Genomic DNA, 18,521 nt, shown 5'->3' with positions numbered 1-18,521 from the left:
CTCTGATGAATTTTACTTTTTTAAAAAAAGTTTCCGCTATCTAATTTTTGTAAAGAGATCACTTTCAATGTGGCTAGGTTTTGCTACATTGTTTGTATTATACGCTCTAGTCTTATGTAATGTTTTTGTTGTTGTTGTTGTTTTTTCCGTTGTTGTACTGTCTGATCTACGATCGTAATAAAGTTTATCTATCTGGGCTTAAACACAGCCTCATTTTCAGATCGGTAACCTTCCCGAGTTTTGTAGAAAGCTAGGCTGGGCTTACCGGTTTTGTTGATGAGCCAATAGGGTGCCAAAATAAAGATCTTTAGGGACCCTTCCGCTCGACACACAATCCTTATCGTGAGATTCAGCTGGCGCTTGTTGAGATCGTACAGTCGCATCCGTACAATATAGTTTTGAGTCCCCGGAGGGATCAGAAGCTCTTTGCAGCGGGGGAAGTTTTCTAAAGAGACCCCTGAATGGGAGAAGAAACAAAACGTGTGTGCTTTTCCAAACTGTTCACAGGTTGCATCTTTCCCCAGTGTTTCCTTGGTGGCTGGAGAGGCCCATGGAACCCTGTTTTGTGATTGGATCATACCCACATTCCGCTTCCAAGGATAGGTGGTCTTGTGGTACAGCTAAAGTGTGCCGTCAAGTCGATTTAGACTCCTGGTGCCCACAGAGCCCTGTGGTTGTCTTTGGTAGGATACAGGAGGGGTTTACCATTGCCTCCTCCCACGCAGTATGAGATAATGCCTTTCAGCATCTTCCTAGATCGCTGCGGCCCAATATAGTACCAGTGGGGATTCAAATCGGCAACCTTCTGCTTGTTATTTATTTATTTATTTGATTTTTTTATACCGCCCTTCCGAAATGGCTCAGGGCGGTTTACAATTAAAACAGAAAACATTAAAAACAAAACAGAGATATAAATATAAATACCAATTTAAAACAACTTAAAAAACAATTAAACTATCAAAACAATTAAAACCCTGAAACCCAGGTTAACATTAAAACAATTAAAAACTGATTAAAAACCCTGAAAGGCCAGGCCAAACAGATGGGTTTTAAGGGCTCTCTTGAAGGTCAGTAAAGAATCAAGATTACGAATTTCTGCTGGGAGTGCATTCCACAGTCCAGGAGCAGCTGCAGAGAAGGCCCACCTCTGAGTCACCACCAGACATACCGGTGGTAACTGGAGACAGACCTCCCCAGATGACCCTAACGTGCGGTGGGGATCATGTAAAAGAAGGTGCTCTCTAAGATATCTTGGACCAAAGCCGTTCAGGGCTTTAAAGGTAATAACCAGCACTTTGTATTTTGCCCGGAAACATATTGGCAGCCAGTGTAACTGTTTCAAAACAGGCATCATATGGTCTCTCCGGGTTGCCCCAGAGACCAATCTAGCTGCCGCATTCTGAACTAACTGAAGTTTCCGGACTACGTACAAAGGCAGCCCCACGTAGAGCGCCGGGAGGTTACCAGTCAAGCCGGGAGGTTAGTCAAGCATTTCCCCGCTGCGCCTCTTAAGGTGACTGGTCTTGTGGTAGCAAGCATGTATTATACCCTTTGCCAAGCAAGGTCCACCTTGGTTTGCATTTGGATGGGTGACTGCATAAGATATTCACCTTAGTGGATGGGGCCCATAGCTCAACAGTAGCGCATCTGTTTGTACGCAAAAGGCCTCAGCTTCAACCCCTGACTTCTCTGGGTTGGGCTGGAGAAGCCGCTGCCAGTCAGTGTAGACAATACTGAGCTAGATGGACCAATGGTCTGACTCAGTATAAGGCAGTTTCCTATGCTCATCTCCTCCCCACAATCGAAAATCCCAGTTCCCTTTTAGCATTAAGAGAAAGCAGCTGCCAGAAAATAGAATTACGTCCATAGATCACCATGTCATTTGATTATTAAAGCAATCACACAAACAAACGTGGTCAAAGAAGCGTGCCCCAAAGAGAGTCTACCTACAGAGCTGGCATAATAAAAATAAGAACAAAACAACTTTGTTAGCTGCCCCATAACAAATTGTTCTCTGGGAGGCTTACAACACAATGACAGCCGTCTCAACCAAATCAACCAGTCAATCCACTGCTTTCTATGAAGATCCTGTTCTGGGGAAGGGAAAGAAACATGACTTTTGGGGGCTGTAGATATGCAGAAAGTTGCTGGTTTGAATCCCCGCTGGGACTATATCGGGCAGCAGCGATATAGGAAGATGCTGAAAGGCATCATCTCATACTACGCGGGAGGAGGCAATGGTCAACCCCTCCTGCATCCTACTGAAAGACAACCACAGGGCTCTGTGGACGCCAGGAGTCGAAATTGACTTGACGGCGCACGTTACCTTTAGATACTATGTTAATCCACAGGTCAGGGATGGCTGGAAATGACCTCGGCGATCAGGAGCCATTTTATGTTTCATTTAAAAAACACCAAAAAACCCCACACCAGCCACTCCGCCACCTCCCATCGTGATTTTTGGCTGATTTTTTTACCCTTGGGGGGCACTGCTGGAGACCCACAGAGCATGGTAGGTTACTTCCCCCCACATTATAGGGCCATTTTACCCATTTTCCAGACCTCCGGGAACCTAACCCCCAGATCTCCATACCCCAATGACTCTATATTCACGGCGTCTGTATCCACGGTAGTAGCAGAGAACGGAACCTGCATGAATACAGAGGTTCTCTGTATTGCAAATTGTGTTAGGAAGCCGTTGATAAAAGCTTGACAGTGCTGGAGATTATTGGCTGATTGGGTTTTGGTATCGTATAATAGGCTGTTGTTATCGTACGATAATATATTTTATGGTGGGGGGGACGATTTTGTTTGCTTCCTGGCCGTGATCAACCTGGATTCCGATTCCCACAAGTATGATTTTGATCCCCATCATGTTTGGTTTCGATTCTGAATCCCCACACGGCTGATTCCCACATGTTTGATTTTGCTGTGTGTTCTCGGAAAAGGCACGGGCGCTTGGGAGATTTCGCCGAGGAAGCTTGGTGAAGCCAAACGCTTTCCGAATGGACGCGTTACAAACACTGCCTGACGGGAGTCTGCAGAGCCCTGGGTCTCAGGACACGCTTCTCCCAGCAGGGCGTCACCCCGCCAACACCCTTCCTTACCGAGTTCGATGTTCTGTGACGTGTCGGCGGTATGCAGCACGGCCTCTTTGCCCGGCTTCAGCGTGCCGTTAATGGGCACCCCTTTCACATAAAACTCCAGTTCACAAGGGAGCAAGTTGCAAACCACCACCGTTGGCAGGAGATAAATGGTGTGGCCGGGCTGCCTGAAAATCCGCTTGGCACTGTCCGAAAAGATGCTGGAGGGCATGTAATCAGGGTAATTCTCTTTCTTTATTGCGACACAAAACCTATAGAGAGAGAGAGAGACAGAGGCGCGGGAATCAACAGGAGCTGGGACGCACGGCTGAACTTCTGCCTGCCAAAGTCAGGCCTTTTCTTTCGATCTCGGAACCAGCCCATGGGAGTTTGGGCGGTGGGGGGGCAAGGGCAGGTACGCCGGACTGAGCCGGCCCCGTTGAATTCATCAAGGCCGTGGTTATAGGATTGCAGGGTGCGCCCCCTCCCCTGGCAAAATGTCCTTTGGATGCCCGTGAAATTTAGGAAGCAGAGCTGGCCTTGTGGTAGCAAGCACGGCGTTATGTTTATGCAGTTCTGTTCTGTTATTGTCGAGGTTCCGGTGCCCTCGAATCGGACGAGGAGGGCAACGGGCTGGCCCAACCTGATTGGGTGGTGCCGCCTCTCGATACGGGGCCCGATACGGGGCGCAGCCGCCCTCTGCGGGCTGGCCCCTTAGCTATGGCGAGGCTGTGCCGTCTGCAGATGGCATAGTCTCGCGAGAATGGGCCAGAGCCCGCGAGACCTGGCGATCTCATGAAAGCTGCCCCACGTGTCAGGGGCGATATGAGGCTGGCCCAGCCTGTGATGAGGGGCCAGGGCTGCCGGGCGAAGGAGCCCAGTGACTCCTAAGGCGGCAGGCAACAGGGGATGTCCATGGGGCTGCCTGTGAAGCAACAGGCAGGCCCCAGGGGGCTGACAATGGCGGCCTGCTCCGGCCAAACACGCTGAGGCCGCTTACAGCCAGCACAGGGCGTGACAGTCATGTCTAGGAGATGGTTCTTTTCTTTTCCAGGTTATACTGACATATATGATTACTATCCTCGATTATGGTTATGCACTGTTGTAATCTCATTGCAAGAAAGAAAGAAAGAAAGAGCATGACTTGTCCCCTTTGCTAAGCAGGGTCTGCCCTGGTTTGCATCTGAATGGGAGAACACACATGTAAGCACTGGAAGAGATTCCCCTGAGGGAATGGGGCCGTTCACTGTGCGAACAAGCATGAATTGTCCCCTTTGCTAAGCAGGGACCACCCTGGTTTGCATCTGAATGGGAGACCACATGTGAGCACTGTAAGATATTCCCCCACTTAGGGGATGGAGCCGCTCTGGGAAGAGCAGAAGGTTCCAAGTTCCCTCCCTGGCAGCCTCTCCAAGATAGGGCTGAGAGAGACTCCTGCCTGCAACCTTGGAGAAGCCGCTGCCAGTCTGTGTAGGCAATACTGAGCTGGATGCACCAAGGGCCTGACTCACTAGAAGGCAGCTTCCTGCCAAGTATTACCATAACGGGTTCAGGCACGGCACAGAATGTACCCACTGCTCACTAGCAATTAACAGAACAGGCTGCTTTCTCCAGGTGCCAGAGCGCTTTCCCCTCAAGGGTTTTTAATTACTGCAGTTGTTTAATTGTTGTTCTAAAATGTCTTTAAATTGTTAATTGTTGTTAGATTGTTTTTGTTTGTTTGTTTGTTTGTTTTAGCTCTTTCGTGTTTTAATGGTTTGTTTGAATTGTAAACCACCCTGAGCCATTTTGGAAGGGCGGCATAAAAACCAAATAAATAAATAATAAAAAATATCGTTATCACCAGCTGGGAGGCTGCCAAATGTGAAGACGGGACCTCCCTTCGCCTCGGAGTGCAACTCCTCCCGCACAGGTGTCCCCAGATGCTGACGGACTCCCAGCATCCCCTGCCACAATGCCCACCCCAAGGAGGCAAAGAGGGAGCATCACACTCGGCCTCCCCGAGGCTGAATCACCTGAAGAACCGGCTGTTCTCAGACTCCATGGCGTGGCACTCTCGCTTGCTGCTGCTGACCTCCGACGCCTTCTGCACGTTCGTCCAGTGGATCGGCGACTTGCAGAAGAAGACACCCATCCCTTTTGGCCTGGCCTGCAGCCGCCACGACGTGAGGTGCAAGGGGATGGCAAAGGAATCGCCTGGCATCACCGCCGGCAGCACGACCGGTTCTGCAGCCGGGGGAGAAAGAAGAGACGCCCCTCAGAGGCCGGCCTTTCCTGTCCCTCAAAGGGAGACAGGGAGCAAGACATTTAGGGCCTTCCAAAGTCGGAGGATGAGAAGAAGGAGAAGGTTTAGGGGGAAAGAGAGGGATAGATCGAATGGAAACAAAGATGAAGGGTCTGGAAGAATAAGGGACTTGCATATATGGTGGCATAAAAATGAATTAAAGAAATAAATATCAAGGAACTCGGGCTGAAAGGGTAGTCCTGGATTCGGGTAAAAAAAGGTCTCTCTCGGACTAATCTGTCTCACAGGGTGGTTGTGAAAATAAACATAAGCATGCACACTGCTCTGGGCTCCTTGGAGGAAGAGCGAGATAAGAGGTGTAAAACCAACTGAAAAACTAAACCTGAAGTTGTGCACCCTCTGCTACAGATGGACAGTGAAATAAGAAGGTGGGAGATGAAAAAGGGCCATCCTCAGAACTCAAAACTGACCCAATTCAAGAACTTTTGGAGAAGACAGCCCCACCTTCTCCCCGGCTGCCAACGGGAATTAGGATTTGCTCCTCTCTCGGTGGAGCAAGGCATCCAGAGCAGATCATCTCTGGGTTAACCCCTGCTAAATGGGCAAAGAGGCACCTTTTAAATGTGGCGATTCTCTTGATTGAGCAGGGGGAGAGTAACTGGCCCGATCCACCCCCAGCACAGGACCTCTAGTGACTGTTGCTGCTACTGTCTGTCTGATGTTTCTTTTTAGATTGTGAGCCCTTTGGGGACAGGGAGCCATCTTTCTCATCCACCCATCCTCTCTGTAAACCGCTTTGGAAACTTTTGTTGAAAAGCGGTACATAAATAGTTGTTGTTATCTCCTCCAGATGGATGTTATCTAAATCCATCTTCTCCAGTAAATTATCTCCTTCAGGTGGATAGGTGGACTATATGTGTGAGCACTGCAAGATATTCCCCTTAAAGGATGGAGCCGCTCTGGGAAGAGCACTTAGGTTCCAAGTTCCCTCCCTGGCAGCATCTCCAAGATAGGGCTGAGAGAGACTCCTGCCTGCAACCTTGGAGAAGCCGCTGCCAGTCTGGGTAGACAATACTGAACTAGACAGACCAATGGCCTGACTCAGTATATGGCGGCTTCCTATGTGATGAGAGATGGTCACCCCCAGAACTCAAAACTGGCTACTTTTGGAAGGGAGGGAGGGAGGGATGGATCTGGGGCCCACACAGAGCTCCTTGGTCGCAATTCTGAGCCCCTCACTCACTGTCCGGAGCCGAAGGGCTGTCCAGCCTCAGCTCCATTGGTGTCTCCAGCTTGTTTTTCACAATCAAGGCTGAACGCACTGTGATCACCTTCCGTGCGCTGCCCTCCATGGTCACTGCAAACACCACTCGAACGGGAGGCAATGAAGAGAACTGTGAAAATATTTTTTTTGTTTTCAAAAAGAGACAGTTAAAATGAAACATGTTTGCAGACATGCATCCAAGCTCTGACAGGCAGCAGCTGGAATGGACACTTGCCACGATACTAATACTACCTAATACTACCAATCCACCATTACGATCTTCAGAAACTGGTTGGTGATTAACTCTGACCGTGAACCAGTGAATGGGAGGAGAGCTGGTCTTGTGGTGGCAAGCATGACTTGTCCCCTTAGCTAAGTAGGGTCCGCCCTGGTTTGCATTTGAATGGGAGACTAGAAGTGTGAGCCCTGTAAGATATTCCCCTGAGGGGATGGAGCCGCTCTGGGAAGAGCAGAAGGTTCCAAGTTCCCTCCCTGGCAGCATCTCCAAGATCGGACTGAGAGAGACTTCTGCCTGCAACCTTGCAGAAGCCGCTGCCAGTCTGGGTAGACAATACTGAGATAGATGGAACAAGGTTTTGACTCAGTAAAGGGCAGCTCCCTATGTTCCTATTAGAGCTGGGGCTTCCGAACCTTGGGTCCCCAAAAGTTGTTGGACTACAACTCCCATCATCCCCAGCCATAGTGGCCAATAGCCAGGAATGATGGGAGATGTAGGCCAACCTCTGCAGGAGGGCTGAAGGTGAGCAGCCCTGGGCTACAGCATCCTTGACAGACAGTCGCCCAGCCTGTTTTGAAACCTCCGGTGAAGAAGAGCCGGCCGTTGCATGAGGCAGACAGTTCCACCAGTCAACAGCTCTTACAGTTGGGAAGTTCTGCCCAGAGGCCGTGGGGGATAGTGGTTAGAGTACAGGATGGGACCAGGGGAACCTGAGTTCAAATCCCCGTTCAGCCATGGAACTTGCTGGACTGTACTTTTCTCTCCACCTGAACTACCGCACAGGGTTGTTGTGAGGATACACCTAACCACCAACACTGCCCTGGGGTGTACAGAATGGGATAGGAATGTAAAAAAATAAATAAATGTGTAGCCTAAGTCTGCTTCCTTGTAACTGTTACCCCTTGACTCTAGGTCAGGAGCAACAGAAGGACGCTATTTTGACCTGTGTTGACCATTAATAAATAATAATAATGATGATGAAGATGATGATGTGGCAGAAGAAGACCAAAATCATCCCAGTAGTAATTGGTGCCCTGGGTGCAATTCCAAAAGACCTTGAAGAGCACCTCAACACCATAGGGGCCACAGAAATCACCATCAGCCAATTACAAAAAGCAACTTTATTGGGAACAGCCTATATTCTGCGACCATATCTATAACAGCAACAACATTGACAATAAAATTCAGCCATCCCAGGTCCTTGGGAAGGACTCGATGTCTGGATAAAACAAATCAGTCAATAACACCTATCTGACTGTGTAAACAAAAATAACAATAATAATAATAGATATTGCAATCCCAGGGAATAGGCGAGTCAGCAAAAAACAATTGGAAAAAATAACCAAATCTTCAGATTGAAATTGAGCGGCTCTGGAAAAAGAAAACAATTGTGGTGCCAATAGTTGTGGGTGCCCTTAGTGCAGTCCCAAAAGAACCTGAACACCATCTCGACCACTTGGGATCGATAAAACTACGACACATCAGCTACAGAAGGCCACATTACTTGGGAAAGCACAAACACTACAACGGTATTTTTAATTTTTCTTTAGTTATCCTAGACCAGGGATTCTCAACGTTGGGTCCTCAGATGTTATTGGACTTCAACTCCCATAATCCTCAGCCCCAGTGGCCTTTGGCTGGGGATTATGGGAGTTGAAGTCCAATAACATCTGGGGACCCAACATTGAGAATCCCTGTCCTAGACCTTTGGAAAGGGCCAGATAATTAATGTACCAAATCCAGTCAATAACGTCTGGCAGACTGTGTGTAAATAGCATAATAATAATAAGGTTACTCACATAAACATGAGGATGGATGATGTTTGTTCTGCTAATGGGGCTGCCAACCTAGGGGGAAAAAACAAACATCTAAGGGATGGTTATGTCTTTTAAAAAAAAGGAAAAGGAAAAGGGACACAGCTTTGATGCTATATCCTTTTGCTCAGGGGGCTTTGCAGCTGACTTGATAGAGACTGCAGTAGCATCGTGTTTTTTTTAAAAAGAAAGAACTACAGTCCAGACTTACAGTGCAGGACGAGCTGCTCTTGTCCGGGGCTGCGTACCGGAAGAAAATCCCGACCTTGTCGACGGAGACGGGGCTGACTGGCTCCCAGCCGCTGACCCTCACCTGCAGCTGGTGGATCCTCAGATCGTGGGTGTGCCTGTTCAAAGCAGGGAGGCCGGCATGAGGAGCAATGGCAGTTATGAGAGGAGAGTGCCCACAGCCACAGGCTCCGTGACGGCGGGATGTAACGGACAACGTTCTGCATTGAGACGAAACTTTCCAAACGTGGTTTTCCTAATCAGAAGCCACACGAGGCCAGCGGGTCGGGGCTCTTCATAAACATCGGGACAGAGGAAGCTGCCTTATACTGAGTCAGACCCTTGGTCCATCGAGCTCAGTATTGTCTTCACAGACTGGCAGCGGCTTCTCCAAGGTTGCAGGCAGGAGTCTCTCTCAGCCCTATCTTGGAGATGCTGCCAGGGAGGGAACTTGGAACCTTCCACATGCAAGCAAGCAGATGCTCTTCCCAGATGGCCCCATCCCTGAACGGGAATCTCTTACAGTGCTCACAGCACCCGCACTCCAACCAGTTGTGCGGGGTTGTGCCGCTGTTCCCTGCAGCCTCTGTGCGGCGTTGGTACACATACCGGCCATTTGCGTGGTCAGCACGGCGTTGCTCACCATGCAAATGGCTATGTGGAAGAGCAGGTCAGGAACTCCTTACGGGAAGCACTCCCCACCATTCGCGCACACACCTCCACCTCTCACCCCACCAAAGCCTACGTCCCTCTTTGACCCCCCACCCCACCCCCAGACCTCTTGGTCTCACATGGGAAACCCATTCGCACAACCCTTCAGAGCCCCTTCACCTGTGCCGCAGTTTCCCTTTGGCTTCAAACTCAAACGGGACCTCCTCGCCGGTGAGAACTTCGCGCCACTCGCTGACTTTGTGCGCATCGTCCAGAAAGGTCCTGTTTTCCTCTGGGAGGACTCCCGGGCTCCCACTGTGAGAGAGAGCGGCACTAAAAAACAACAACAACAACACACACACACAAGTTATTCTAGTGAGCACGAATCTGCCTACCTTCCTTCCCCTACCCCTACAACTGGACTAAATTTGGTCGAGATCGGTTAGCCCACATTTATGCATCCGCCATCTTGAATCCGGGTGAGTGACAACATCACAATCTACGCCGTCAAGGTGTCCCTACAACTGTACCCAATTTAGTAAACAACAACAACAATAATAAAATAATAATAATAAAAAAAATAATAATAATAAAAGACCCAAATAATCCCAGTGGTCATTGGCGCCCTGGGTGCAATCCCAAAAGACCTTGAAGAGCACCTCAACACCATCGGGGCCACAGAAATCACCATCAGCCAATTACAAAAAGCAACTTTACTGGGAACAGCCTATATTCTGCGACGATATCTATAACCATTGACAATACAATTCAGCCATCCCAGGTCCTTGGGAAGGACTCGATGTCTGGATAAAACAAACCCATCAATAACACCTGTCTGACTGTGTAAACAAGAATAAATAATATCTTCTTGCCATAATTCAAGTTCTAGACTGCCCTTCCAAAAACGGCTCAGGGCAGTTTACACAGAGAAATAATAAATAAATAAGATGGATCCTTGTCCCCAAAGGGCTCACAATCTAAAAGAAACATCGGACAGACACCATAAACAGCTTCTTACCGTGTTGGGGTAGTGGTCAGAGTGGCGAACCAGAGGGTGCAGCCGGTGTGGTTCCGCAAGGCAAAGGGCACAAAAGGCTGCCTGCGCTTGGGGGTCTTCATTTCAGCTGTAAAAGAAAGGAAAGAGGGGATTTAGGGAGAAAAGAAAGTGGGTTTCCACCGACGGGTCTTCCCCACACCCTTCTGCTTGGACCGGCTACTAATTCACCACGGGTGGAGGTTCCTGTATGGCTGGCAGCGGGCAGACTGCCAGCCTGGCCCAGAGACTTCCCTCCCCGTGGAACTCCCACCCACTAGATTAAGAGGGCCCCTCACCTGGTCCACTGCAGGCCTTCGGGGAAAGGGCCAGGACCCGATACTGGGGACGCAAAACTCTTCCATTTGGTCCAACCATATCTTGACCCTGGAACTTCCATACCATAATTCTGCCTCTTTGATCTCTTTGTGGTGGTTGTTTTCTACCCCGCTGGGCTGACCCTGGAACATGGCGCTCAGTTCCAGGGTGTGAAGAGAGCGATATTGTAAACTATATTTAGACTTATTTTGCCTTTCCCATGTTACTGGGACCGCTTACTGTGAAACTTATTTTGACTTTCCTAAGTTACTGTCAGACAGATACGTCACCAGGAATCTGTGGGCCTTGGAGTAAGGGGATCTAATAGGGTGGCCTTCTCAATTCCATGCTGCTTGCTGACATGTGGAGGGGGGAAAAACAGGGGAATATATTGCAAAAATGCCCCTGACCATGTACAAAGTGCCCCCCCCGACCACTGTGTAACTGTAGTCAAACACCTGACATAAGGGAAACGGTCTTCTAGGAGAAAGGCTGCAACTTCGTGGCTGCACCTCTGCTTTTTATACTTGTAGATCACACAAATATTTCCAGCTGCTAGTGTGCATGGGGCCAGAGCTCAATGGTAGAGCTCCTCTGCATGAAGAAGGTCCCAGGTTCAATCCCCTGCATCTCCATGTAGGGCTGGGGGGGGGACCCCTGCCGTAAGCCCTGGAGAGCTGCTGCCAGTCAGAGCAGACAACGCTGAGCAAGACAGACCAAGGGTCTGACTCAGTAGGCAGCAGCTTCCCGAGTTCCTCTGCATGGGAATCACAGCTCGTGGGTGGCCGCTAGCAGAAAAGATGAACAACGGTGGCAGGGATCAGAGGCTGCTGCAAAGAGACTACAAAAATGCCCCTGACCACGTAGAAAGTGTTCCCCCCTACGGGCCACTGCATAACTGCCGTCAGACTCAAGCATCTGAGATATGGGCAACGTCTTCCAGGAAGAAGGGTGCTACTTCCTGGCTGCACCTCTCCTTTTCCTAACATTTATGAAATTTATACCTGTAGATGACACCAAAAATCCCAGCAAACGTCACAGCTCGTGGGCGGACGCGAGCAGAAAAGATGGTGGCAGCGGCAAACTATTCAGCCATTTCCGGCAAACCCCTGACCCAGCCGCCCTGACCCGCCACCAACTGCTGACACCAGCCCTGATGCCTTTGCAAAAATCCCAACCCACTGAGGGTCACGGGAGGCGAGAGCCGGCAGAAATGCTGGGAATCCCTGTCCGAGCGGACACTGCTGGGCGGTCATTACTTTCCGGGTCTGGCACGGTTCTTTTGATGGAGCTGTTCTTCTCCCAGTGCCAGATCTGGCTTTGCTTCACCAGTCGGGCACCCTGGCGAGGGGAACAGCCCTCGCTTCTTTTCTCTTTCCCCAAGTGAGAGACCTTGAGAATGTCTGATATTCTGTGACCATTTATTTAGTATTTATTTTTCCACTGCATTTGGGAGCTGTAGTTCAGCCACATCTGGCGGACCCCACGTTAAGGACCACTGCCTTAGGGGATGGGGCCAGGACTCAGAGGTGCAGCATCTGCTTGCTTGCTTGCATGCATGCAGAAGGTCCCATGTTCCCTCCCTGGCGGCATCTCCAAGACAGGGCAGAGAGAAAGAGATTCCTGCCTGCAACCTTGGAGAAGCCGCTGCCCTTCTGGGCTGACAATGCTGAGCTAGATGGACCAAGGGCCTGACTCAGTAAACGGCAGCTTCCTATGTGCCTAGGATAAACTCTCAGAGTTCACACATCTTTGGGCAGGGCTGCACGACTTCCGGGAGCAGTCGTGCAACCTTGCTGTTCACCCAAGTCTTCGGCCCTTAAGGAGTGCCGGTTTTTCTGTCATTATTCAACAACCATCATAATATTCAATTTAACAAATCTTAATGTAATTAATAATATAATGGTTAAAAATGTAGCAATAATGATTAAATAAATATTTGATTTAATATTAATATAATTAATAAAATTAACAAATGTAGTAAATCATCACCATTATTAAATAAATATTTAAATTAACAAATATTATAACTAATAATATAGTTGTTAAAATGTAGCAATAATTATTAAATGAACAAATATTTAATGTAATATAATTAACAATAAAATTAACAAATGTAGTAAATAATAATCACTATTAAATAAATATTTCATTTAACAAATCTTAATATAATTAATAATATAAATGTTAAAAAATGTAATATGATTAATTATTAATTATTATTTAACTGTTTCTATTGCTGTATTTTCTTTGTACTTAAAAGCCACCTCTGCACGCAGCATATGATGGACAGGTGGCCCGCCCGGGTGGATGCTTAATTGTGCTTCAAGGCTAAGGAGATGAGGCACAATTTTGCCCCGTCCTCGGCAAGGTCTGGCACATCACTCCAGGGCCGCGGGAAGTTCTGGGCAGAATACAGCTTCCAAAATGGGGCATTCAAAGTGTGGAAGACGTCTGCCTCCTGCTGGCAAAGCCGGGAACAACAGCCGCCAAAGGGGCAGGGTCCCCAAAGGCAATATATTCCTCTGAAATAATGCAGGCGCCAATACAGGGAGCAGACTCCTAAATTGCCACGCAATTAAACAGGGACGAAAGCGGAATGAACAGGCCTGGAAACCCTAACAAAAAGAATAACGATTGCAGCGGTACATTGGGAACTATGTAGAGCTGCACTCTTCACCCCCTTTGCTAAGCAGGGTTTAGGTTGGTGTGCATTTGGATGGGTGACTCCCTGTGGGCACAGCATCCCTCCAGCGGCTGTTGCTGGTGTCTTTCTTATGTTTCTTTTTTAGACTGTGAGCCCTATGGGGACAGGGAGCCATTTTGTTTATTTATATCTATGTCAACCGCTTTGGGAACGCCTGCTGAAAAGTGGCATATAAATATTCGTCGTATTAGTATATTCCCCTTAGGGCAAGGCTCAACAGACACATTCGTGCAAGAGGAAGGAGGTGTTAACCGGTGTTCCCTCTCACAGGGATTCCCAGATGTTAGTGACCACAACTCCCAGAATCCCCTGCCAAAGGCCAATGCAGCTGGGGATGCTGGGAGTTGTAGTGAACAACATCTGGGAATCCCTGTGAGGGGGAACACTGGTGCTAACCTGCCGGACGGCAGCTCTAGGCCACTGATGGCAGCCAGGTGAGTGGTTAGCGACAGGACTGTGAAACGGGATTCCCAGCGGCACAGGGTGGCTGGTGGTGGCGGTCCCGGGACAGGACGTGAGGCGCCACCGTGCCCCTCCTATGTATGCCCCTGGCCCTAAATCACCTGAAATCAGGCTCTCGGGACCGGGCGCGATGCCCGCCCCCCGCTGGGCGCCGTGCCCCCTCTTTTGTGCCGCTGCCCGCACAAATGGCGGCAGAGGGGGCAGGCGTGGTGGTGGCGGGCAAGAGTGTGCCCTTTCAACCCCCCCACTGCAGAGACATCTGTCGTCCCCCGCCACTTGCTCAATGGTGGTTATGCCACTGTAGCCACAGAAGCAGAGCAGGTAAGAAGATGAGAGGAAAGGAGGGAGTACACAGGCCCATCGGTCTCCTCGGGGCCGCAGGCATGATCCTAAGTAGCCATGGCTAGTCGAAAGTCTGAACCAGCCTATGGAGGGAAACGGGCATGGAAGCCATCTGAGGACCAGGAAGCCTCAACACCCTTTCAGAAGCAAGAGTGGAGCCCATGCCTCCCATTGTTGTTCGGGACATAAAGAAGCTTCAACACTACAGAAATTTAGTAATACAGTAGGACCTTGTAATCCGCGGAACCACTATTTGCGGTTCCGAGCATCCACGGGGTGTCTAATAGACACCCTTTCCCCGTATCCATGGATATGAACGGGTTAAAACCCATGTATCCACAGTTCCTAGAGGGCCAGAAGTTACCATAGAGGTCATTTGCGCCCGCCATTTTGTCTACAGGAGGCTCAGGAGGAGACAGGAGGAGCCATTTTGTGGCTCATTTCTTTTTTAAAAATAGACTTTCCCCCACAATTGGGGGGGGGCATTGTGTCTGCAGTTTGGGGGCATTCCTGGGCACATGGGGGGATTCCTGGACATATGGAGATCCTGTGGAGCATGCCAAAGCAAGTTTTTTCACATGCCAAATCAGTTTTCTCACCATGTTTTGACTTTTCCCCTCCAGCCTGGAACCTAACTCCCCCTTTCCCCATAGGAAAAATGCCTCGTTACTCGCGGTTCCTACGGTAGTAGGCGGGAAAGATAACCCCCACAAGTAACATGCTGTATAAAACAAAGGACATTATAAAAAGAGATCTAGGTTTTCCACGTTCCGGAAGAAAGATACAAAGGCATATATGTCCACCCCCAAGAATTCAGCCATGTGACTCTCATTCGGAACGGTTCCGAAACAGTCCAGAACTTCTTCAGAGGAAACCAGCTGCCAAGATGTGGATTCCTGCTGCTGAATTCTGTGAATTGCCGTTGGTCAAGGGAAGTAGACACCAAAGGCAGAGGGAGAAGAATGACAACGTTCTTCTCATCGAGACAAATGGCCAAATTGGTCTCCTGGGGGCTGAGAATTTTGCAAAGAGAATAACTTGTGGGTAGCATCTTATTTTTCTTTTCAGATTCTCAGTTGAACCAACAAGCAACCCTATTCGCTTATCCACAGTTTTGAGTGGCCAGAAATGACCCGGAAACGTCGTTCCCAGCCACCATTTTCCAGCAAAGCGGCATTTTGTGGCTCTTAAAAAGCTTTTTTGGGGGCAAACATTCAACTGTTTTCAGGGTTGGGTGGGCACTGCTGGAACATAAGGTTCTTCCCTTCTCTTATTTCTACCCCCTCTTGCTTTTTTGCCCCTCCCTTTTTTGGTTAGGAACCTAACGCCCCACTTCCCATTGACTCAAGGTTTCATTATCCACGCTTTCCATATTTGCGCCTATAGGCGAAACTGGAACCCCTCCAAATAACAAGGATCACTTGCATAACCTGTACTCAACTTCTATTGTTAAAGCGGGGGTAATCTTTAATTCAGAGTTGTCTTCTATTTGGGTAAATAGGGCTGATCGAATAAATAAATAAAACAAATAAATAGTAAATAAATGGGGGTAATAGCAATATTCCCGACGTTGCTAGCCAGTTTGAGCCGAGCGAGTTGGAGAGTTCTTCTTTTCCCGGCCAAGAGCCCTAGCATCATCACGGGGATGATGGTCAACAACCACAAAGGCCAAGCCAGAGCAGAAGGTGTCTGTGCTCAGCTGGACGTCACCACGTGCCTTCTCGGAGAGGCACAGCAAAAGCCTCATGGCTTTAAAAAAGGCCTCCGGGCAAGGCGCCTGGGGGCTCTCCGTGGCAGGCGATTTGTCTGGCAAAGGGCATAAAAGCAAAAGATTCTGCGGGACGAGACACTTCGGGGGAAGAGCAAAAGCATCGTACCTCTAGCATACATCTGGTGCTCTAGGTTAGTCAGACTGGCTGTGCTCCTAGTTCTAAGGTAGACAAGAGGAAGGCCTGGCAGACAGGAGAGAAAACGTTAGCAAGGAAGGAAAAAACAACACAGAGATACAGGTGAGATTGCGGGGAGCACCAGAAGGAAGGGGAGGCACAAGCACAGAGAGGCCTGACAGGGTGGCTGCGGGGAGTGGTCCTTCCCGACAGAAAAGCAGTGAGCCACTGTGGTGTAGTGGTTAGAGTGTCGGACTAGGACGGGGGAGACCCGAGTTCAAATCTTCATTCTTGCAGGGTGATTCTGGGCCAGTCACTTCTCTCTCAGCCTAACCTACTTCACAGGGTTGTTGTGAGGAGAAACTTAACTATGTACACCACTCTGGGCTCCTGGGAGGTTTTTAAATGAGAGTATGGCGCAGTGGGGAAATGCTTGACTAAGAAGCAGAAGGTTGCCGGTTTGAATCCCCACTAGTACTATATTAGTACTAGCAGCAATATAAGAAGATGCTGAAAGGCATCATTTCATACTGCACGGGAGATGGCGATGGTCAACCCCTCCTGAATTCTACCCAAGAAAACCACAGGGCTCTGTGGGCGCCAGGAGTCGAAATCGACTCGACGGCACACTTTACCTTTACCTGTAGATTTTACTGCTGCTGCTCTGTGTTTTGTGTATTACTGTTTTATATAGGGTTTTAAATTGTTAAATAGAGATTATTTTCATATGTAATATCTACACTTTTGGTATTTTAATTGTGCATCGTTTTAATCATATTGTAAACCACTTTTGAGATTGTTTTAATGAAAAGCGGTATAGAAATTAAATAAATACATACACACACATACATTTTTAGTGTGTTCTTATCTTTCTTTTAAAGTGAATTTTAAATGTTTGATATTTTATGTTGTTTTAATTCCATACACCGCCTAGAGATTTCTATACTAGGCGGTATATAAATAAAATAAAATAAATAAACAAATAAATCATAAATAAAATGATTATTTATTTATTTCTATAAATGTGGCCAAGTTTTGTTTTGTTGCATCTTCGTAGAGCTTGTATTAGCAATTTGAATATTTTGTAAATTATAAAATTTACTTACTTACTAACTAAATAAAATGATGGGTGTTGTAGTTGAATAACAGCTGGAGGGACAGGTTTGTTCACCCCGTTGTAGAAAGTTACAGAGGCTGTGAGCCTTCTATTACATTGGTCCCAGCCTTTTCACATCAAGAGTGCTTGTAGCACCACATGCAGGGATCACCATAAAAGATCATCTGAATAGCCAGCTGCCTATGGAGCAAATAAAGGAGTGACTCGCTCCGAGTTTCACTGCTCCGATGAAGGAGACCCTCACTGCCTGCCCAATAGCTAGTTCTGGGCTTTGTTCGAAGGACAGCCTTTGCCACAAAGGAAGTTATTTCTGTATGAAGCCAGGAGGGATGCTGCCTTGGAGAAGGCAAACTCCTACAGGGATTAAGAACACCGTAAAGTCACTGATGTGCTTGCCAAATGTGGCTTAGGCCCCGGGTGTATGGCCAGAGACACCATCAATACTGGTGCCACATTTTCATCGTGAGTCACGTGTGCATTCCACAGGAGAAAAATCAAGTGAGTGAAGAGAAAATCAAGAGAGTTAAGAGAACCAGGAAAGCAGAAACACTATGGGTTATTCTTAGTCTTTGTAGAAAAGTAGTTTGCACAAGCTCTATGAAAATACGCTTGGTCTCAACAACTCAATGGAAGAAGCCTACTGTTTAGGTTTAACTCTATCCTCAAACAACTAGGGCAAAATTGCAGTCAATTATGCACCAAGGAAAGAGACATGCTGCAGATATATATGTAAAATATGTTTTGTATTTCAGAAGTTTTAACTTTCAGCATCTCACAAATTATATCTACATACATACATACATAAATGCATGCATACATTTATTTATATATTATAGGTAGATAGCTATAGATATAATTCGTGAAATGCTGAAAGTTAAAACTTGCAAAATATAAAACATATTTTACCTGGGACAATGATAGGTTTATATTTGGAAAGCTAACGTATTTTTAATCTCTCTATCTATCTGGACTTTTTGGTAATATTTTATACATTGTTTTTACCGTTGCCTCTGAAGAAGAGTATCTCATGCTCAAGACACACGGGGCAATAATGAATAAATCAATTTATGAGAACTCATCAGTGCCCTTGGGAGTTCCCGTCCCTATTTCTTTGGCTCCCGCCCCGCCAAATT

At 47.9% G+C, this 18,521-nt stretch overlaps 1 protein-coding gene across 6 annotated transcripts in view; it reads right to left on the bottom strand.

The window, feature by feature from the left end:
• The window catches only part of VPS13D (vacuolar protein sorting 13 homolog D), a 171,515-nt gene that overhangs the window by 72,058 nt on the left and 80,936 nt on the right, over positions 1–18,521 (bottom strand). For 5 of the 6 annotated variants that reach the window (XR_008312635.1, XM_053280941.1, XM_053280945.1 and 2 more), the window contains exons 40-48: positions 16,263–16,337; positions 10,542–10,647; positions 9,704–9,856; positions 8,856–8,991; positions 8,630–8,677; positions 6,572–6,722; positions 5,099–5,309; positions 3,108–3,355; positions 266–457 (exon numbers count right to left, since the gene is read on the bottom strand). Coding sequence is in view for 5 of the 6 variants with exons in the window: in XM_053280941.1 (XP_053136916.1) it covers positions 266–457; positions 3,108–3,355; positions 5,099–5,309; positions 6,572–6,722; positions 8,630–8,677; positions 8,856–8,991; positions 9,704–9,856; positions 10,542–10,647; positions 16,263–16,337 (1,320 nt within the window). In the remaining variant the exon portion in view is untranslated. The remainder of the gene's footprint in view (positions 1–265; positions 458–3,107; positions 3,356–5,098; positions 5,310–6,571; positions 6,723–8,629; positions 8,678–8,855; positions 8,992–9,703; positions 9,857–10,541; positions 10,648–16,262; positions 16,338–18,521) is intronic. The other variant, XM_053280944.1, reaches the window with a different exon arrangement.

Source organism: Hemicordylus capensis, chromosome 16 (genome assembly GCF_027244095.1).
Source record: "Hemicordylus capensis ecotype Gifberg chromosome 16, rHemCap1.1.pri, whole genome shotgun sequence".
Classification (NCBI taxonomy): domain Eukaryota; kingdom Metazoa; phylum Chordata; class Lepidosauria; order Squamata; family Cordylidae; genus Hemicordylus; species Hemicordylus capensis.
Note: the sequence above shows the minus strand (reverse complement) of the source record. Positions and strands in the feature narration are given on the sequence as shown.